General features: G+C 38.2%; 2 protein-coding genes across 3 annotated transcripts; one reads left to right on the top strand and one right to left on the bottom strand.

Moving 5' to 3' along the window:
* Window positions 1-641: 641 nt before the first annotated feature.
* On the bottom strand, window positions 642-12,224 carry LOC123507999. Of its 2 annotated transcripts, XM_045261345.1 has the most exons (9): window positions 12,095-12,161; window positions 9,662-9,774; window positions 8,375-8,525; window positions 7,637-7,779; window positions 7,301-7,429; window positions 6,858-7,001; window positions 6,626-6,715; window positions 4,507-4,910; window positions 642-4,141 (listed from the first exon to the last, which is right to left on the bottom strand). In XM_045261345.1, the coding sequence occupies exons 1-9, from the start codon at window positions 12,106-12,108 to the stop codon at window positions 3,899-3,901; spliced, it is 1,431 nt and encodes a 476-aa protein (XP_045117280.1). In that variant the 5' UTR covers window positions 12,109-12,161; the 3' UTR covers window positions 642-3,898. The 2 variants fall into 2 exon arrangements, with proteins under 2 accessions (XP_045117280.1, XP_045117281.1); XM_045261346.1 differs by lacking the exon at window positions 9,662-9,774 and having other exon boundaries at window positions 12,095-12,224.
* Window positions 12,225-13,504: 1,280 nt separating this feature from the next.
* Window positions 13,505-15,659, top strand: LOC123507997. The gene is made up of 2 exons (XM_045261343.1): window positions 13,505-13,683; window positions 14,934-15,659. Exons 1-2 carry the CDS (start codon window positions 13,551-13,553, stop codon window positions 15,596-15,598), a joined length of 798 nt encoding a protein of 265 aa, XP_045117278.1. The 5' UTR covers window positions 13,505-13,550; the 3' UTR covers window positions 15,599-15,659.
* Window positions 15,660-23,450: the final 7,791 nt, after the last annotated feature.

Raw genomic sequence — 23,450 nt, 5'->3', positions numbered from 1 at the left:
TTACAGAATATTGTCGCAAGCTAATAATTCCTCAAAATGTCTTCTCTCAAGATGCCCATTGCACTTTTCTCCTTCCCCTGCACAACCTTCACACTTTTGATACTGCCCAGTTTGAAGAAAGGTTAAGGGAATGCAGAAATATAGAAGCTTTGTAAAACCACTGCATGTGATCTGTATTGGCGCCACAACAGGAGTACTACAGCAAGTGTTAGCGTCAGCAGCACTGCGAAGTGTGGTGACGTGTTCTCCTGTTTATCTCTTTCAGAGACAAGACAAGAGTTTTGTAAAAAGAGTATCATGAAATATAGAAGAAATTTTCTTCACTAAATCCTTTCTTATTTACAATATATATAGGCTATGTGGACACAGCAGAAATCCATATCCAGTGATGTTACTTACATGCTAAACCTGAAGTAAGAAAATATATCTGTAACAATTTTTCCTCCAGTCTCTGGGGGAGGGAAAAATTTGGTGTAGTCATACTACTACTACTACTAGTGCTACGGAAAAAAAAAAAAAAAAAAAAAAAAACTGCATTAAAAATGGTGCCAAGATTGCCTCAGAAAATCCAATTAAAACATACAAAAAGGAATCTGGCATTTGTCAACTTTCCAAGAAAAAATTGGGTGAAAAATAAAATGTTTTGTCAATTTTATGTATTTAACAATATATAAAACAAAAATATTTGACAACAAAATGCCTCACACTTGGCACTATTAATTCATGCAACATTACAAAAAATGTTGAAAATTATCACGTATTTGGCACAGAATTGCACAGGTTTGACGACAATGAATTTCAGTGACACTGGACCAGCCTTTACCACTACATACAGTCCAAGTCTTGGATCACCTGTGAAGGGATACTCTGAACGAGGGTATAAAATGACAAGAATAAACATGCATTACAATTCCCCATTCCATCCTCCTAAACACCTAAGCTATGAGAACATTTAATACCTAAGAACCCACTCATTACTCCAACACACACAACACAGGGATGAATTATGCTCGCATGGAAAGGCGCAAAGCAAAGTACGAGGTGCGCAATTTAAGTCTTAACACACTCATGAACACTGAAGCAAGTCAACAACTGCATTTGAGCTTTGTATGAGTAAGGGCTGGCTGAGGAGTGGGATGCAGGACACTGAGTCAAATCACACTGCACACAGTCACTACGAGAGAAAGATGCACAGTCCTGGGCTAAAGTTAAATCTGAGCCAGATTCCCTAATCTGCTCAGTACACAACCCTAAAGTCAGACTGCCAGCTACTTTTATGCTTACTAATCACAATAGTTTCTAATTTGAGGCTTAATTTTTTGTCTGTCACTATACACTTAAGAGATGCAGTCATGTGCTAGTGTCTGATTCTTTAACTTGCCTAGTATAAGATTGAGGGTCAAGTGCCTTTCACTTACACTTCCTAAAGACAATTCCTTCAAGAGAGGACCACAAAATACCAACAGCCTTATGAACTAGCTGCAAAGTTTTTTTGTGCAGTCTCATTTCTTCCTTTGATCTCCCATTTTCTTTTTATCTTCCCTTACACGTTATGAAAGTTACCATCATTTACATGACTCTATAAAGCCTATCCAAATCATCTTATGATATGCTTTCACTCGGCTACTTCACAAATGACATTTTTGCTAATTCTTCTATTATAATAACTGTGTTTGAGGTTGTTCTAGTGCAAGAAGTATTGTTGTGCACTTTGTATCTCAGCTATATAAGTCCAAGAGTGTCTGATGGCTCATTGTGAACTGTCATGCAGTTGTATCAAATCTGGAACACAACAGCTGTCTGTACCCGTTCACATGTAGAAGCACAAACACACACCTAAGATGTTCCTCAGCTGCCTCACCAACGATAACAACAAAAGTTACAATTAGTTAGTCTGTGTAATCTGACACACTATACTACAGCTGTGATGATTATTGCAGGTTCTGAACATATATACACATACTTTTTGTACGTACATAAGCAATGGTTTCTCCAGATGAAAATTGTCACCAATATTGAGTATATGACAAAGTGCATGAGAAATAAAATAAGCTATACATTCTAAAAGATAAATGCACTGTCCGCTGCAGAGAATCAGATACATAAACACACATAACAAATCCAACTTAAACAACAGAGAAATGTTCTGGAGTTTGGCTAACTGTATCTTGATGAAGCCTAATTATCTGTCTGGACCACAAATACATCAGAAGCTTTTGATACAGGACAATGCAGCACAACATAAAATATCCTCCTGTTAAGCTAGTTCCTCAGAAAAACAAATCATGTTGTATTCTTATTGATTTTGAGTAGGTAAATAACAAAACATAAGCCAAATGACTCTAGCAATCACATGTGCATCCAGCTTTCCCTGCAGCTTCCTGTGCATAGTGAAACAAAACCTCAATAATATCGTGATTCATTCTACATATGTTCATCCTTTCAAGGTCAACAAGATCTACACAGCATTAGACTACATATTCACCCCAATACAAAGTGATGAGATTAAAATACTTGGGGCAAATGTGTACATGAATATAATATGAGCTACTTGATATATATGTAAAATATGTACAGTAATCCCTCTAATATCTGGCTGATCAATATCAATAATCAGACTCATCAATATTCAGATGTTGTCATACTTCCACACCAGCTTCCTTCTTCTCTGGACCTGTCACACTTTGAGTTGCATCGAAGGTGCTCTTCTGTCTTCCAGACTTCCAGACCTACCAGAGACAATCTGAGATGGATACTGGAGAGATTACTGTACTATCTATAAAAAACAACAGCAGCACTTCAGGGGTTTGGCACAACCAGATCCTGGTCCTCATAGCTCAAGCTGCCAATGTGACTCATAAAAATATAATTAGAATATTTTATTCTATTAACTGCCTCACTTCTTTCCTAAGAAAGCTTCAGTTTTGTTATCTAGTAATAATACTGATGATACATCTGCACAAACATGTTATTCATAACATATAAAAAGTGAACCACTGTTGTATCTTTAAATATCACAAAGCTGCCTTGAACACTGGCAGCTTGTGACACACTCTAAATGTGGGGGCAAAGTGTAACATACATTTGTGTTTCATCTGTAAACTGAAACAGTTTGCTTAAACAGAATAAAAGAGATAGTTTTTTTATGATTCTCACAACTTGTCTACAGTAAGCTAAAAATTGGAATGCAGTTATTTATCTAAAGAAAATATAGCATAAAGGTGAATTTGACAAAGTGTGTTATCTTACCATTAGGAAGCCCTCACTGTCAAAAAGATAAGGACAATTTGATGAATTATGCACATTTGCACTCTGAATCCAATATAATATTTTTTATTGTTTTCCTCAATGAACACCAAAGACATTTCTTAAGTAATGGTGAAAAATGTTAGACAATCAAGTTTGTCATGACAGCAATATGCCACATCAGAGTCTGTCCACAAATTCTCTTCTTAACCTTTATATTCCACAGTTCCTGCACTCGCCATGTCAATTACAGATAACATGATCATGATAACACTTCTCCATTATTACCCTTAAACCTAAAGCTCCCTATAACCTCACAGCATGTAAAGCAGTCTCTCTGAAGGACAGTTATTTCCAAAACCTGCCTTGGATTAGCCAGCATTCGTTAGAAAAGAATGTGGAGATACAACTCCATGTATTCACTACAGTATGATACATGCAGTATGTTAGACTGCATTATAATGAAGCAATCCAATAAAATGTGTGCCTAATTAGCTATCCATAAACCATATCAAACACCTATATGTAATTTGTTAGCTGCATAGTACTTGTACGTACAGGTTCCACTGAGTCACAACATAGGTCCAACTAACATTAACAATAAGATTACTCCACAATCACAGAAGAGTAATGACCACCAGTAAGAGATGTCTTACTTGTTCCTTGCTTGAGGTGGTGCTTGGTGGGAGGTGGAGGCAGCTGCTGCACTGTCAGAGTTGTGATTGTGTACCACTGTGAGATGTGTGGTGTTATTACCATTGATGTCTCCATTGTTATTGTTTTGGAAGTTTGAGGGGAGGAGGGGTGTCAGGATGGCCAGGGGAGAGTTGTCACCCAAGCCCCCTGGGGTGAGATCATCTCGGGAGCAGTAGGGAGGAGGAGGTGCTCCCACAACCTGCAAGAAGATTGCAGATCATTACTTTTCTGCAAGACAAGTAATGGAAGTGGAGAGGACACGTAAATGGAAAATAAAATACAAATATGCGTCCTGGACTTGGATGTGTCTAAAAACAGAAGAAATTCATGAAGATTAACATGAACATGAAAAGATAAGCACATATGAAAATATACTGTGTAAAAGTATAACATAACTTAGAAATTATTAAGAAAACGAATAAGCTGAAAATCATATGGCAGATGGATTTCTATTGTAAATCTCTAACTGACAGAAGGTTCCAGTAAAGCTTTAGTATCAAGGACTTTGCAGAGCATAAAGAGCAAACATTTTTCACAATAAAGTTACCCAATAGTATTGCTTACTTGGTGGTAGGAAGGAGGTGGTCCCTGGGGGTTAGTTGGCAACTGGGAGTATTGAGGGGGCTGGGAATGTGAGGGAGGACATAGCACCACACCACCACTGAACTGCCGCTGCTGGCGTGAGCACTGTTGCCGCTGCTCCTGGACAATCTCAGGAGCCAGCAAGTCTGAGCGAAGACTAGGAATCCTCCTTGAGTAGAGTGTGTCAGCTGCCCTTAACTGATACTGGTCTGTGGTTGATGGAGGTGAGAGGGAGGAGCCCCAGCCAAATGGACGGAGCGTTGCTGATCGCAGTCGACTGAGTCGGTAATGTGGCCGCGATGAAATGCCATTTGATCGCCACAGGTGATATCGCACCCCAACAATGATGGCCACTGTTACCAGGTTTGCCACTGCCACTATACAACCTGTTATGGAGAAATATGATTTTTCACTGTCACATAAAGAAGACCTGTGCTTTAAATTTTCTGAAGTACTAGAAAATTAATACAATGTATCCTGATATTGTTTAAAAACTAATGATATAATAACACTGCTTTTCATGTAATGTTTCATCTCTTCCCTTTGTTCTTATTTTACAATTCCTCAGAAGTTTTATTACATTCCTTTTCATAACATCTGAACCTTCTATAGCTCACATTATTACCTTAAACACTGATGTTAATTACTACATAAACACACAAAACATTAGCCAAAATACTTCCCCTGCACATGAGATATATCACTGACTTTAGTTGAAGTTGCCATGTCATAATACTTCACAGAAAAACTGGTCTACTGCATGCTATATATTTTTTGCATATCATATTATCATCTACCAAGATAGTAAAATAACTTGAGTATTTTCAAACATGTATCTACAACAGGGTTGGGGAACAGGGATAAATTATCCCAAATGAAGTACATTAAAAAATTTGGGGGCTAATGGATTTATTTCCCCATAACAGTGGATTCAATAAACATTTTCTTATTTTGTTTTGGTATGAATATGAAAAGCATAATAGTCAATAATTGTGCTAGTGTGCCATTTTTATGCCAAAAGGAGTGACTGCTTTATTTCCATATATAAATACATAATTTCTTATGATTTTTCCAAGAGTGAAATTTCTGTGCCAAAACACAGACTTTTACTTCCTAATGATTGATTTTAAATAAACATTATCCCTACTTTTTATTTTTGTGTGTTTATTATCCATGAATTTTATGAGTAAATCAGATGCTGGCATACTTCAAAGTCAGGGGTAAATTAATTTTCCTACAAATTCTTTTGTAGGAAAAAGTTACTCAACCCCTCGTCTACAGCATAAATGCTTTAACGGTAGAATTAAGCTTATATATGTGCAAAGTGTCTTTAGTATCATCTGTATTCCAGGGACAAAAATTATTTTGTTCCTCAATTGTTGAAACCCAAAGTCAGTATGATTATTTTTCTTCTAAGTAGTAGAAATAAAAGTCTGATAATGAGATTGTCTCTTGCCGCTAAAACAATAACTGATCCTCGGCTGTGACTAGCGTAGATGTTTTCAGTGCATGGAGACTTAACCGTGTTACCAAATGGCCAGTGACCATCTTGAGTTTTTCTTTTATTTTTCTAAGTATAAGGGCAAACCATGTTCAGGCTTTGGCAAGAGACAGCTTAGGGACATTATGATAAAACCACTGCAACATTCTTGCGATATTTTGGTTTCGTTGGCAAATTTTCTTTTTTCCTAACTAAGAAAGCTGAAAAAAAATTGCTCAACATTTTCATTGTGCAGCAAACTTCTGCAGGGGTGAGGAAAAATGTGTTGAGGTTTCGTGATACATCAAAGTCTCTAAAAAAATAGAGCTCAATACACTAGGTGACTATATGCTACTCAATAAAATGATGTTAGTCATATAAACCCAATGTAAAATAACAACATAAAAATACTGGAGGAACAAAGAAATGTGAAATCAACAGGTATATACATCAGCATTTTGAGATGACTACTCTGAACCACGAGACAATGCTAACCACCTTCTGAATCAAATACAGAAATGTTAACAATTCATGATATTTCCCATTGCAGCTCAATATTTTTCTATTCAAGTCTACTGTTCAGAAATTAATATTGTCTCCTCAAAATAACAGCCTTCTTACCCATAACCAATGTTGAGTCAGGTTGTTGATTTCTTTGTTGCTGGAGACTCTGCTTGTAGTCCTTGTAATGCAGATCTGGGTCCAGGATATCTGAAAATGATATGAATATTTGATGCTGGAATACATGAGTAACTGGAGCTTCAAGAGAATGAGAGGCATGGTGTGTATAAGAACAAAATCAAATGTCAGATATATGTTCGTATACATGTACTGTTATGTATGTAACACTTACAAGGATTCACCAGCTGCCGGCAACATACAATTGAAGGGCTTATGGTACAGTCAGGATAGTGCTTGTCTCTTTCCTTGCAACACATGTCATGGGCCAGGCAGCGGCTGAAGTTACAAGCGAGCTTTGAGGCACATGGGTCTGGCCCTGTCAAAACAATTCACTAAATAAAAAAGAAATTACATACAAAATATTTCACATGAAAATTTCAAATCCAGGAAAAAAACTATCAGTGAACACTGCAGATCAAAACAATGTAAGATACAACAGATTAAATTCATGAAAGTTCTTATCATGCTTAAACTTATGAAAGGAAGGAATTATTAATGGAAAATAAACTGGGACATTTTAATAGTACATCAAGGCATGAAGTAATGGAGGGAATAAACAATTACCCATGTAAAATGAAAAGGTGTACAATAATCAGTGCACCAAATGCTACTCACCACAAAGTGAAGGGAGCTCGTCCCTGCCATTCTGACAGTCAGGTCGACCGTCACACTTGTAGCGCATGGCAATACATGCTCCGGTCCCACAGCTGAATTTATTCGATGAGCAATGGGAAATCTGACCACCTGTAAGTATTGAAGAGCACTCTGATATTCATATGCATTTCATCACCCATAAATTGAAACTAAATAAACTTACAAACATCTGCCACACAGTATAAAACAAAGCATGGAAATACAAACAACAGTGTACACTAAATAGTTTGATATATAGGAAAGGACAACATCCAAGAACTGACAAAGGGGAAGACAACAGTCGTCGGAAGCACTCACGGGGCAGGATGACCACAGTGACGCTGGCCTTCATGAGATCCGGCTTGAGGCTGCAAGTGTAATTGCCGCCATCTGTCTCCTTCAGGTCTGTGATGGTCACCCTCAGCATGTGTGTGGCCTCCATTTGGTGCACCCGACCCTCACTGTTGCAGGAACATTACCTTGCTTATTATCTTTCTTTTATTAATCTATCTATTCATTAATTCTTTTTTCTATTTGTGTGTGCAAGAGAGGCACTGGCCAAAAGCATAAAAATAATACATCTAAAAAGTCTAGTGAAGTGCCAGTCCCCTAAGAACCAAAATGAAAAAACAAAAATATTTATCATTACTCTGGATATGTAAGGCAACAAACATAGTGTCATCATTTGGTGCTGTATGATGAGTGTTTCACTTGCTTGTTTAACTGCACAATGCTGTACGGGATTCATAACTACATATTCCACAAGACAACTCCTGAGATAAAGCACAGCACAAAGGAATGCTAAACTGCCACCTATAACTACAAATTCTGCTCTATCAGTCATCAGTATTTCATTTAATTTTTTGTGTAAGAAGGGAAAGGTCAATGCCAACAAAAAATTATTAAAGAAAAAGGCCCACTGAGATGCCACTCCCCAAACTGGGTTAAGAGAGTTAGCCAAGAGAATGGGATAAATGTCTTAAAACCTTCCTCTTATGAGTTCAGGTCATAAGTAGATGGATATACAGAAGCAGACAGGGAGTATGCAGTATTTACTTGTTGGTAGGGATGACCCAGGCTATTTCAGGCTTGGACTCCTCATCTTGCTCATAGTCCACAGAGCAGGTAAGGTTCAAGCTTTCTCCTACATACTTGCGCAGTGGAAATTCATTTGGCTCCACCCTCAGCTTGATGCCACAGGACAACTCTGGAAGGTGCAGGCAGTTGTAATGTGTGATGGGAACCACAACACACTCAGGATGTTTTTAAGCACAGAAACCTATCATTTCCTCCCTAATCCTAGCATCAATTCTGCCCCTTTCACTTACTACCTCCTTAATCCTAACCTCAATCCTGCCCCTTTCACTATTTACCTCCCTAATCCTATCTCTTTCATTTATTATCTCCCTAATCCTGCCCCTTTCACTTACTACATCCCTAATCCTGCCCTTTTCACTTACTACCTTCCTAATCCTGGCCTCAATCCTGCCCCTTCACTTCCTTGCTTTAATTTACATAAAATCAAGGAGGTACGCCTTATTCGGACAGTGGCTGATTCAGACCTTTTTCTGGCTCTCTTGGACATGTATTAAGGCTGATTCAGCCCTTCATAGTTGGTTGATTCGGACCATTAATTCGGACCTTATATAAACACCTGTTACTGAGCGTACATTTAATGTAAAATTAAAGCAAAAGTTACCAGTGTTAAGCAACTTTGGCCACTGTGGATGAAGAAAAATACATCCAAAAGTAAAATTGCATAGAATATAAAAAATTATGTAAAAATAAACATACAATGCGTTTATTGAAATCACCTAAATAAACCCATTGTAACCCAAAGTAACTCCAAATCCTTCATTTACACATATATATAGGCACACTTCTTTAGATGCTGGCCAGTTGTAATCTTCCTATCATTGTAGTCCTTCCACACTCCCATAATACGCCCTTGAATTTCCTTAACCTGTTTTCTTTGACGCCTCTTTAGTTTGCCCTCTTTGACAAGTTTAACCTGATTAGGTATTTCCTTAGCCTCTAAATAAAGCAGATTTATCAACAAGTAAAATGGGAGGTTACCTTTTTTGGCGCTTTTGTTTAGTTTATGATGCCATCCTTCAACATCATTATTTGTTCTTATACTGCGCCCAAATACTGACCAGTTCTCCACTTTCCATATCCTGTGATGCAACCATGTTTCCCTTACGTAATCCATAAATTCTCTTACTGGTCCAGTTACACCTACCTTTCCTGAAAGTTCACTAAAAGCTTCCTCAATATCGTCGTGGGGTAGAAATGGCAAAGCAAGGACTTTTTTACAATTTTATAGTATTGTAGTATAATTACCAGTGTCTCCACATCCTTGATGTTGCCAGCCACCGCAAGAATCGCAATCTATGGCCTGGTGGTGGTCAGCCACTACTTGGTCACAAGCCAAACACTTCACCCTGTCAGTCATCCTTGTGTGGTGTGAGGTAAGGAACTAACAGGTTATGGGCCTCTTTATGTCAAAGGTAACTTTGTGTTTGTGTTCAAATCATTCAAAACAGCCTAGCAAATGGTCCGAATGAGTCTTGCTAATTATCCGAATCAGCCAAGACTAAGGCCCGAATCTGATCTGAATCAGCCACGGTCCGAATCAGCCGGCATTCAAATCAAGCTTAGCCTACACATTTCTAGACAGTGACTTTATTTATGGGCAATCACATGATGTTTTTTCTAGATCTACACAATGAAAGAATCAGCAATGGAATTGAGGAAAAAAAAAGAGTCTAAGTAAAGTCTATTCTAACTTAGGTCCCTATTTGGAAAAACTTCTGTGCCGCACCTTCACTATTTTCAAAGGACTGGTTGAAGTGGCACAGGCTTTTTAGAATGTTCTGTAATTCTACTAACATGGTGACAAGTTTTCTGCATTATCAACAGGAAAAATACTCTTTAGAACTTGGCTAATCGTCTCTGTGGTCTTTGAAAATTATCATGGTGAGAGAGGGAAGCGTTTCTAAATATGATGTTTAACCTGACACTGTATTTTGTTATGGGCAAATATAAGATTTTCAATTTTTTTCCAAATTGTGACTTACATGATGAAGGAATGAGGAGTTAACTTAATGAACAGAATGAATAAGCAGTGAACAAATGAACAGAATGAATGAGGGGATAAATAATGAACAGCATGAATGAGTTAAGGGAACCGTCCGGTTGGGCAAAAAAAAAATTTGAAAATAGAGGTACGCAAGTAACTTTTTTTTCACTGATAGATGACTATTACACGATGTTAGTTTAGTAGTTACAAGCGAATTGAACCATAAATAACTGCATGAAAAATAAACACTCAGTTTTTTTAAAAGAACATTTTTCCCATAAACTTTGTCACTGGAGGACAGATTTCAATTTTGCCAGTACATATATGAAGTATGTGGTATAACAAAACTTTCCATCTCATAGAATTTTGAATTTTTTTATTTTGATGGCCATTATGATTTTTTTTTTGTTTTTTTTATGAAATTACATTACGGCAAAGAAAATAAATTTTTCAAAATTCTGAGATAGAAATGTAGCAGCTTCATTGAGCTTCAAAATAATACCTCAAAATTGAAAATCCATTGAGAAATGAGAGAAAAGATACAATTTGAATGATAAAAAAGTGAAAACTGAGAAAAAGGCAAAAAACTCCAGAGATGTCATTTTCGTCCTCTATGACCCTGTACATTTATTTATTTATTTTTTTACGGTAAGGCCTATAGCGCCTGTAGGCACACTTGAAGAGTGTATGGGAAACGCTGTTCAGCTTCCGCCCATTAGTGGAGCAGACAATTTTATTTATAGTGGTACCCATATTAGGGCCCATATCACCACCCAAGCTCATCTTGAGTGTAACCACCTAGAACCTGGGTATCATGGTGAAATGTAGGTAACTTTAAACCACTTGACAAATGGCATAGTGTTTTAAGGCTGTACGTGGTGGGATTCGAACCTACGCGTGGACGTCTGCCCGATCCCACGCTCACCACCTTATCCACTATGCCACTGCCACCTTGGGTTGGATATTTCGTGTTCATACACCACCATGTGCATTATATATGTTTTTCAGGCATGTTTAGAATATTATGTAACTCATATGGCATCTAGCCCCGCCCCCTACAATGAGTGGAAGGGGGATCAAGCCCCGGGCAGCGGTGGGCATGGCAGGGGCCTTTAGTTTAAATACCCCACGTAATTTAGCGTATTTCCCCAAAATACTCCATCACTATGTTGCCATACGTTCGGGGATGTTCTGGTGGTGTTTTGGGGATTTTTTATATTTTTCAGATTTTTCGGTACCATGGCCACAGGACAGTCCCCTTCACTTAATGAACATCATGAATGAGGAGTTAACTTAAAGAACAGAATGAATGAATGAGTTAATGAACAGAATGATTGAAGAGTCAATCTAATGAACAGCATGAATGAATGAATTAGTGAACATAATGAATGAATGAGTTAATGAACAATCAATGAACGAGTTAATGAACAGAATGAATGAGGAGTTAACTTAATGAACAGAATGTGCATTCTGTTCATTAACCTAACTACCTTAATCTACACCCACTGTACCCTGCGGCCTGAGCAGCGAGTGCATTGCCCTACCACCTGAGCTGTGACCAAGCCGCTAGGTCATGTCACTCCCCTTACCCTGCCACCTGGACACAAACGACCCTTATTTTGACCTGCCAGGCGCCAGGGAGACCAAAGACACCACCAGTAGTCTAACACAAGGCCGGGGAAGCTGTGTCCTACCTGAGGCGCACCATAACACGCACACACAAAACAACACTAGTCTTCGGGAGGCCATTTTATCTCCATTATTATTGTTTACATGGGATACTCCTTTGACTAAGCTGCTGAATTAAATATCAGAGTTGTGTTTATAACGACGTTGATTATTTGAGATTAATAAGTTAGGATGATTTTTGCTTCATTACAAGGTTTGTTTGATTTTATGTAATCAGAATGCCTATAAGAGTGTGTTAGATCCTCGCATGACTGGCGTGAGCGGTTCCTTGATCATTTTCGCTCGGTCTGCTCAGGTTAATTTTTTCGCCATACCTCGAGACTTCGCACACTTCTGTGTTTGGTGAGTAGACTAGTAGATTTGTTATGCCGTCATGGTGCATCAGTGTGCATGAGATGTGTGAGAAGGCAATGTATAGTAATATTTTGCTCCAAGTTGAGTTACTGTTTGGCTAGACCGTCTCTCACTCTTCCAGTCAGGCACTCATTGATATTGATATTGATATCTTTATTTGCCTCTTGATTGACAAGATATATAATTTGTACAATGAATATTGATAGTGATAAGGCCAGCTTTTATACAGACCTGAACAGTTGCATTGAGAACAGAAACAAACGCAAATGTTTCACCGACTGCAGAGCTCACAAATACAAAACGTAATAAAGAATACCTTGGAATCATTGATATATAAACATAATATACAAGCTTAAACTTGACATGCCACATCCAAATGCATATACTCACACACTTACACACATACCACCATACATATACATACATTGTTTTAATTCCCCCTGTATATTTTCAGTGTAAATTTTTGTTGCACTGCCAAACTAATAAACCGTATATTATTATTATTATTATTATTATTATTATTATTATTATTATTATTATTATTATTATTACATGAGTAACTGAACATTAATCACAACATACCCACATCCAAGCCCATACATGCATACATAAACATATATACATATAAACAAACACACTCATGCATACGTACAGAAACACAATCACATATACAAGTGTGTAGCAATATACAAAAAAACATACACATTCAATGTATACACAGACTTGCATACATACACACATGCGCCCATACATTAAAAACGAAAATATCCAAATACATAATTGCATACTCATTATTTCACTTGCTCGAGACGTAACGAACAGAAACATAAATGATAGTTCAAATTTCCATGATATATTACTGCTCAGTGAATTTAAGCAATGAATAAGGGTGCGTTTACACTAAGCGAGTCGAATCCATTCAGTTCATGCATGGAAAAATCAACGTGCTTCATGAATCGTGTTGATTCGCCACTCTAGTTTCAATGTAATTGCTTGCACCAGGCGATTGGAACCAATTCAAATCATCCCGATTGACTCAGAGTCAATGATTGGTTTGGTTGGACCCATTCTTCATCAGTCAAAGCGAGAGCCCTGAAGGAAGCACTCATGTTAGCCAACGTCCTCATCAATCTAGTACGGGAACGGAGTGCTATATATGACCCAAGTGATCCCATGCACCGAGACCGAGGTGCCATTGCTGCATTATGGAAGGAGATTGCTACTGAAATGAAATGCCAAGGTAAGTTAAAAAATTTTCTTTACTTATTACTACAGTAGAAGTTACATGTATTGTACTGAACTATGAAGGGATTGCTGTTTACTAGACAATATCATTCAGCATATCAAAAATAAATAATGAAAATAAAACTGAAAACGTTACGGATATAGTTCCATATATTCATTTGGTAATTGAAGGATGTATCTACTTAGGAAATTTGTGACATCTAAAAGCGTAACTGCCAGTCAGCTAGGCTAGGCTGTGTTTCTGATTTTGTTCACGGAATACCACGGCATGCCGCGTCATATAAATACTGTTTTAAAGAAGTAGCAGATAATCATCAATTGCACCATCATTATCACCAGCAATGTTCATATTGTCTTCATGATGAATCAATTATGAAGCACATAGACACTTAACTATTGCTTCAGATACCTCAGTGCTTGTCTCCATTACTGTTTTCAGTACAGCAAACTTCTGAGTTAGCATTCCAAAAACACATTCTACTGTTCTAACTCTGCCCATCCTATAGTTAAATATCTTTCTAGAGTAATCTATTAGTAGGTCCTTTCGAGGGTAAGGCCTCATTTTATTGGGCTTTAAAGTGAAAGCTTCATCTGCTTTGAGATAGAATGGTACTTGGGTATCAATATGAAGTATTTCACTAGGCTGTGGGACATCTAAATGATCAGAGAAAAGTGACCTACCCATATTAGAGTAACTGAAAAGTGAACTGTCACTGTTTCATCCATATGCCCCAACATCAGTCAGAATGAAACAACTCCTGGCACCAGCAATAGCCATTAATACAAAAGAGTGATACCCTTTGTGATTATGGAAAAGTGAGCCTGCAGTAGGTGGGCATTTCAGCCGACAGTGCTTGCCGTCGACACTTCCGATACAGTTTGAAACATTGCATTTATCGAAAAATGCTCTTGCTATTTTTTTCCATTGTAGATGATCAGGTACTGGCATGTGCTTTGGCTGTAATGCTTCCCATACAACATTATTTGTTTCCTTGACAATCCTATGCACCGTAGTCTTCCCATTGCTAAACTGGAACCCAAGGGAAACAAAGGACACTCCGGTAGCAACATGTCTGAGAGAGAGAGAGAGAGAGAGAGAGAGAGAGAGAGAGAGAGAGAGACCCTCCATGAATGGGCTTTCTATTTCAATATTATTTTCTATCGTCATTGCTGTTGTCAGTAAAGTAATAATTACTAATACTATTTATTATAATTATGATCACCATTATTTTTATTTCTTCACAGAATCTGATTGCAAGTACAAGTGGCATCATTTAAGGAGCAACTTTATGAGGGAAAAGAGAAGGATTGCTACTCTAGCATCTGAATCACCTAACATCAAAACAAAGAGATGGGTATTCTACGATGCTATGGAATTCCTCATACCCCATGTGACACCACGAACATCATCATCTAATGTACCATCACCGCCTGATGACAACAGTTATGATGTAGATGATGCTGCACCTGAAGATGTGCATTCTCAACAAACAGCAAACAATGCAAACCTCTGTGAAGGGGGAAGTAGGTCCACACCTGCTACCAACCAGCTTTCATCTACAGCAAAGGAGCCTAACGCTAACAAAAGACGTCGCTACGAGCTTGCAAATGAAGTAGATGTGCAAATCGTGAGGGAGTTGCAGAAGTTGCGAGAACAAGTAGTTTGTAAAAATGAAAATGAACTTGACCCAGATCGCCAGTACTTGCTAAGTCTTCTACCTCTTATGAAACAACTGTCACCTGTCGACAGTATTGGCGTTAAGATAGAAATACATCAGGCCTTTCGCAAGAAACTCGTTAAGGACCAAGACTTCAGCTATGGTTACTGGCCTGACCAACGCCAACAATCATCTTATGCACCGTCACCGTATGCTAGTGATAGTAATTCTGACCAGGAGCCCTTATCCTGAAAGTAGGAGGACCTAACAGTTACTGTATTCATGACCAGAAATAAAGCATGTCTACAGTCTTTTTTTTTTTTCATTTACAGATGCCTGAAACACTAATTTACTAGTAGATTTCTTTTCAATTAATAAACTTACCTTAGGAAAATAACTAGGCTGCCTTCTGGTCCAACAACATGCCGGTAATTGGTATTCTGCTTCCTGATGGAGGACCCAGTCAACTCCACCATCATAAATTGTTCTGTGATTATCCTAAAGAATTCATAAAACTTCTCCGGATTATTGATAAAATCTGGGGACAAATGTGCAAAGCTCCCAAACTCAAGTCTTCTAGAATTAACTGCATGCACCCATTTCCGCTGCCGACGCTTACGCCTACGCCATAGGGCTGGGCGGGAGACGATTACTGGATTCGAATCTAGAATCCTGAGAGGCGATACGAATCCGATTACTGCGTCAGGATTCTTGAATCCGCTATGGAATCCAGTCCTCGGACGAGGTCTCTTATTCCTGAGTAAAAATAGTTATGGAGAACAACGTAAAAGCAAACTAATTTGTACAATATAGTCTGTATGATGTTATTAATCATGCTTTTGGAGTATATAAACAATGAGGTCTGTGGGGCTAGCTATTGTGTATGCTAGCGACATGTGGAAGGTTATAGTGTTGCTAAAGTCACCATCACTTTTGTTGGATCTGATTCGCCAATTTCATGTGATGTCATACGATGGCTTATAGGACATGACGTGGGCGGAGCTCTAAGTCGAGGCTGAGGACTGATGAGGGGAACCCGTGATAGGCGCTTCCATGAGTATATGCATCCTAATATTATTATGTACAGTTACTAATAACACCGTTTTACAGCAACCTTTTACCTGCCTAGTAATAGCCAAAATTTATTTCTGTGACTATCCAGCTTTTACGTAAGTCTCCCCAAAGCCGTGCATTATCAGTTGAGTAGGCTACTCTACTTTGTTTTAAGGGACTTTCTGTTAAATAGGTTACCTTAAATTTAATAAAAACAGTGGTTCTGCATAATGGCAGCTAAGCGTGGCAGAAATGCGCCCATTTTGGATTATATGGAGCTGCAGTGTGTCTCACTCGACTATAACTGCACATGTATTTACATGACTGCATATTTATAGTATGGAAATCTTCGTTTAATAAATAAAACACACACACACACACACACACACACACACACACACACACACACACACACACACACATATATATATATATATATATATATATATATATATATATATATATATATATATATATATATATATATATATATATATATATATATATATATATCCTTGGTAAGCATCATGGGAGACACGGTCTGCATCTCGGCAAATTCTAACCAAAGGGCGAGAGTCGTGATGTTTGTGACAGGTGGAGGGGAATCCTGGATTCTCTCCCTGCTTGGATTCCCTTGCAGATACCAACGAATCTCGCGCCTGGCAGACAATATCACTGGCTGAGGAAGAATCTCGGGTGTCCTGGGGTGTTAAGAGTACGAGTACATAGGATTTGTGGATGATTCGAATCCCACGAACCCAACTGGGCAAGTATTCGGATTTGCGATTACCCGTTTTATAGAATCCTGCCCAGCCCTATTACGCCAACGCTGACTCTGCAACAGCAACACCGATACTTCTGCAACAGCCAGTGCGTCCATTTTTCTTGAAAGTTGCCTTGGTACTGAACGATTCAGTCGGTTGGAACTATGCTGACTCAAAACGAATCGAGTCAAATGATTCTCCATGAATTGAATCGATTCGATTCGCTTGATGTAAACGCAACCAAAGGATCTATAACAGTGATTTCCAAAGTGTGTGTGGCTGTAGTAGGTAGGAAAATTAGCTGCCCTAATTTTTCCTAGTCCACTGCCACCATCTTCTTGGTGTGTGCGAAGCTTCGAGTGGTGTATTGATTTGTGTTACATGATATAGTTAGGTTACTGGCTAAGGTTTAGGATTAATTATAATTTTCTTTTTATTCATTAATCTAATCAAAGTGAACTAAGCTTTTGTGTGTGTGTGTGTGTGTGTGTGTGTGTGTGTGTGTGTGTGTGTGTGTGTGTGTGTGTGTGTATGTGTGTGTGTTTACCTAGTTGTATATTACAGGATTCGAGCAGGACTCATAGTGACTTCTCAATATCTACATTTATACAACTTTTCCTTAAATTTATGCACACTTTCTGCTGCTACAGTCTCTTCACTCAATCCATTCCACACCATCTCGTCCACCGCCCTATGTAGAAAACTAAACTTCTTTATGTTCCTCAGAGACTGACTTTTTTATGATCTTGGAATGTCTTCTTGTTCGTCTATCTCCATCCTCCATCAGTGATACCAGGTCTTGTCTATCTATCTTTTCCATACGGTTTACTAACTTATACATCGTTATTAGGCTTCCTTTTTCCCGTCTCTCCTTCAAAGCTGGTAGTTCTATTTCCTTCAGTCTTTCTTCATAGGGAAGATCCTTTATTTCTGGCACCATTTTTGTAGCTGTCCCTTGGATTCTTTCAAGTTTCTTGATGTCTTCCTGCCTGTACGGTGACCACACCACTGCTGCACATTCTATAGTTTAGGTCTTATCATAGTGGTTATGATCTTTTCACCGTACTCTTATTGCTACCCTGATGTTAGTTAGTGTCTTGTATGTTGAAGCAAATAGTCCATTTATGTGTCTTTCTGGAGTCAGGATGTCTTGTACAGTCACTCCCAGGTCTTTCTCTTCACTCCTTTTAATTTTAATTTCTTCTCCTATTTTATATTCCCACGTATATATAGGTCTTCTATTACTTTTATCCAATTTCATTACATGGCATTTCCTGGTATTGAATTCTAATTTCCAATTTTGGCTCCATTCCCTTATCTTGCGAATATCTTTCTGCAATTCCATACTGTCGCCGATGTCACAAAATCACAAAGCTGGTGTTCATACCGTAGGTGTGTAAAGGCGAGTTCACACGCGTCAATATGCGACTGAAATTGCAAGTTGAATATCGGTGCCTAGCGATTGGAAAAAAAAAAAAACAGTCTCAAAGCAACACCAACATGTTGGTCTAGTTCAGTCGATTTGCGATTTTGTTTACGTTGTGATGTCACGGAGAAAGGCTTCAAAATGTGGTGTCGATATAGAGAAGATTTTGAAGTTGGTGAGGGAAAAAGCACACATCTGGAACCCTAAAAGTTAATTCTGCAGAAAAAAAAGCTTACGCAAATCGGGGTTCAATGAGATACCTGCCACTCTGATGACTGCTTCCCTCTATGCACGGTTTTTTTTTTTTTTTTACGGTAAGGCCTGTAGCGCCTGTAGGCACACTTAAAGAGTGTATGGGAAGCGCTGTTCAGCTTCCGCCCATTAGTGGCGCAGACAATTTTATTTATAGTGGTACCCATATAAGGGCCCATATCACCACCCAAGCTCATCTTGAGTGTAACCACCTAGAACCTGGGTATCATGGTGACATGTAGGTAACTTTAAACCACTCGACAAATGGCAAAGTGTTTTAAGGCTGTACGTGGTGGGATTCGAACCTACGCGTGGACGTCTGCCCGATCCCACGCTCACCACCTTATCCACTGAGGAATGAATACTTGTGATGATTAATTTGATCGCAATCGTCATCGTCACCAGAGGAAGACATCTTTTTGGGTAGCTGTTTGTTTACATTCACTTCCTGCCAACCAGCTGATACTTCCCAATCGCTATGTGTGAACTTGTTCCGACTAGAAGGGCTCAGACGATACTCTAGCGACTCGCAATTTCAGTCGTATATTGGCACGTGTGAACCCGCTTTAAGTGTTGGTTTCCTCCCTCTCCTCCTCCTCCACCTCCTCCCGTCTCCCTCTCTATCCATCTCTCCCTCCTCCTCCTCCTCCTCCTCCTCCTCCTCCTCCTCCTCCTCCTCCTCCTCCTCCTCCTCCTCCTCCTCTTCCTCCTCCTCCTTTCCCTTCTCTTCTTCCTCTTCCTCTTCCTCTCCCTCTTCCTCTTGCTTTTCGTCCTTCTCCTCCTCCTCCTCCTCCTCATATATATATATATATATATATATATATATATATATATATATATATATATATATATATATATATATATATATATATATATATATATATATATATATATATATATATATATATATATATATATATATATATATATATATATATATATATATATATATATATATATATATATATATATATTTTTTTTTTTTTTTTTTTTTTTCTTTCATCCTAAACCTTCTAAATCTTGGTTTAATAGCCTGTTTCGTGCTTTACATGATAGAGAGGTTGCCCACTAAAGGTACTTGAGCCTTCCATCTCCCGAATCTCATACACTTTATATTTCTGCCCGGAATCATGCCAAGTCTGTTCTTCAACTTGCCAAACACTCCTTCATAAATAGAAAATGTCAAAATCTTTCAAACTCTAACGCCCCTCGTGACTTCTTGCATCAAGACAAAAACATTTCCAATAACTTTACTTCTTCATCTTTCCCTCCTTTATTTCATCCTGATGGCACCACTGCCATCTCATCTGTCTCTAAAGCTGAACTCTTCTCTCAGACCTTTGCTACCTTTGCTAACAACTCTACTTTGGATGATTCTGGGCTTGTCCCTCCCTCTCCTCCTCCCTCTGACTATTCCATGCCTTCAATCAAAGTTCTTCGTAATGATGTTTTCCATGCCCTCGCTGGCCTAAATCTTCGGAAGGCTTATGGACCTGATGGGGTCCCTCCTACTGTTCTCAAAAACTGTGCTTCCATGCTTGCACCTTGTCTGGCCAAAACTCTTTCAACTATGTCTATCGACTTCTACCTTTCCTTCTTGATGGAAATTTGCCTACATTCAGCCTGTTCCTGAAAAGGGCTTTCCTCTTCCTATCACCCCTATTCTGTCCAACTCTCTAACGCAAGAGTTAACCAGTACTCTCAATCATTCATAACTTTCTCTGGTAAACTGGAACTCCTTGCCTGCTTCTGTATTTCCATCTTCCTATGACGTGACTTTTTTTAAGAGGGAGGTCTCAAGGCATTTGTCCATGTCTTGCGGCTAATTCCTTCCCAATCGTTTAGGGAACTTGCATTTCAAGTGGGCATTTTTTTTATTTAATCTTTTGTTTTCCTTGGCTAGTTTCTTTCTTGTATAGGAAAATCATATATATATATATATATATATATATATATATATATATATATATATATATATATATATATATATATATATATATATATATATATATATATATATATATATATATATATATATATATATATATATATATATATATATATATATATATATATATATATATATATATATATATATATATATATATATATATATATATATATATATATATATATATATATATATATATATATATATATATATATATATATATATATATATATATATATATAAGGGCAGGGAAGCTGTTCCACAAAAATATTAATCGCTTCTTAGACTAAGAAACAACTAATAATCGTGTGGTTTTATACTAAATAGACTACTTAATACACTACTACAGTAAATAGACCACTGGTCTGTAGCCTACATGTTTCACAATCAAGAGGTGACGGGAATGTCAGCAAAAATTTGAGTGTGTTATTCCTATCAAGACATACTCCGTACATGGACGGATAACACCCCTGTATTGTTAAAAGGGAGAGGGATGGTGGAAAAAAAAAAAAAAACTGACGGAAACGATTCAGAACGCCTAACTTCATAGAAGCGGTTTTAGCAAGAAATGAAATGTGGAGTTTTTTTCACTTTAGATTGTAGGAAAAGTACGGACAGATTATGTTAAGTATAGTCTACAAGAGGGGGGGAAGTTGAGTATCACTGAAGAAGAGCGGATAGTTGTCTGTCAAGTTGGTAGATGGAGGAATCGAGTTTTCAAGGCATTAAGTAATATTAAGTTTTCTTTGTCCCAAATGAGCAATTTCAGAGAGATCAGATGCCAGGCGTTCAGTGGCGTCCCTGCGTTAACTGTTTACTTCCTGAGGAGTTGGTCGTTTCTGAAAAAGACGTGGAAGAGTGTAGGGTGGTACCATCAGCGTAGGAGTGGATAGGGCAAGAAGGTTTGTTTAGAGGGTCGTTGATTAATAATAAGAAAACACCCCTGTTAAAAGATTTAGGAGAACAGTGGCCGTCTACCCCAGCAACAAGGAAGGAAACCGAGATGAAGTTGCAGAGAGAAAGATAAAGCTTTAAGAGAGTAGTTTGGAAATCAAAGCTTTACATCAGACCTATTAAAAGCTTTTGATGTGTAAGGCAACAGTGAAAGCTTCATCAAAATTCATACAGAGGAAGACCTCATTCATGAAGTGTGCCGCAACACAGACTCTGTGTCACCGTACTACCTTTCCCATCCCTTGCCCTCCCCCCCACCTCTCTCCTCTCTCTCTCTCTCTCTCTCTCTCTCTCTCTCTCTCTCTCTCTCTCTCTCTCTCTCTCTCTCTCTCTCTCTCTCTCTCTCTCTCTCTCTCTCTCTCTCTCTCTCTCTCTCTCTCTCTCTCTCTCTCTCTCTCATTTAATCTTTATGAATTTTATACTGTAGCATGATTTATGTATATTTTCTGAATCTATAAATATTCAGTAAGTTACATCAATACTACGGAATGTCTTGAAGTCCATAAGAATTTCAGTATCTAGATCTCCCGATATTTCAGTAGATCTCGCAGCGCTGATCTGCACTGCTACTCTTTATAAGCCTGAGAGCGTGCATAAGGAACTCGTTTAAGGTGAGAGTAATTTATGAAAACGATGCAAAGTGACGTGGCCTTTTCGCTCTCCGCAGCCTTTGTTATTATGTAGTACGCGTGTCGTAGGTTATTTTAGGAAAGGCTGTTAGCGGTATGCAGATTAGTCGTTACGTCACAGAGCTGAGGGGAACAGATTCATAAATTACTTATTTCCTCCTCTCCTCACTGTATAAGGGGGTACGAAAGCAGTGGCAACTGGTATGCTAGAAACGAAGGCAGGAAATTAGAGATTACAAGAGATGGAGATTGATAAGGGATTTACTCGTAAATGATAATTGAGATCAAACAGGTGTTAATTTTTTAGCTACAGATGAAAATAAGACATCTAATATTTGAGTAGTTAATACTGATTATTAACCCATTCAGTGGTGGGACACATGTTTACCTTGAAATTTGTGTAGAATTAGATAATTTTATTAACATTAGGAAGGGTCTATGGAGGGCAGAAGATTAATGGCCACAGTCTTCACTAATTTGATCCCTACATAAGTTTCTGAATCTGTATAAAATCACCAAATAGTAGCCAGAATGAACATGAAAACGCGTCATGGTACTGAAGGGATTAAAAATGCTACTATATATACTAAAATACTTGTACTGCTCCATCACTTCCTTTGCTGTTAGTGGTGTCTTTCAAAATCATACTGTAAGCTTTCACTAAACCACTCATGCAGTTAACCTGAAGAGGAGCCGATGGAGTAAAACAGTGTACGTGTGTGGAAGAAGGAGAATGTTGTAACCGCTGGCAAGCCTCTCAAGCTCAGACGTAAGAAAATAGGGAAAGCTGAAAGAAGCCATTAAGTCTATACGTGACAGTCTTTCTATTAGGCACGACTACTTTTTTCCACCTGTCATCCTCATCTATAGACAGCAGTGTGTCTAACCTAACGCTAATGACTCAGCACCAACAACCCGATTACTGAGTCTTAACATCCACCCAGCGCTGCACAGACGACCTTCACACTCTAGACAGTATTTTGAAACACCTGCGCCGCTCCTCCACGACATTTAATCCCTTCAGTACCATGACGGACTTCAATTTATTCTGCATAGTATTTGATGATCTTATACA

Source organism: Portunus trituberculatus, chromosome 24 (genome assembly GCF_017591435.1).
Source record: "Portunus trituberculatus isolate SZX2019 chromosome 24, ASM1759143v1, whole genome shotgun sequence".
NCBI classification, from domain to species: Eukaryota; Metazoa; Arthropoda; class Malacostraca; order Decapoda; family Portunidae; genus Portunus; species Portunus trituberculatus.
The sequence above is the reverse complement of the archived record's forward strand: the minus strand, read 5'-3'. Positions and strand labels throughout refer to the sequence as shown.

What these genes read in the sequence shown, in the direction of transcription:
- LOC123507997 (XM_045261343.1), top strand. Translation starts at nt 13,551, where the DNA reads ATGTTAGCCAACGTCCTCATCAATCTAGTACGGGAACGGAGTGCTATA. An exon ending in TACTGAAATGAAATGCCAAG is followed by an intron (nt 13,684 to 14,933) that starts GTAAGTTAAAAA and finishes ATTTCTTCACAG; the next exon opens with AATCTGATTGCAAGTACAAG.
- LOC123507999 (XM_045261345.1), bottom strand. An exon ending in TCAAGGATGTGGAGACACTG is followed by an intron (nt 8,526 to 9,661) that starts GTAATTATACTA and finishes TGCACCTTCCAG; the next exon opens with AGTTGTCCTGTGGCATCAAG. An exon ending in TGACTCAACATTGGTTATGG is followed by an intron (nt 4,911 to 6,625) that starts GTAAGAAGGCTG and finishes TCTCCATAACAG; the next exon opens with GTTGTATAGTGGCAGTGGCA.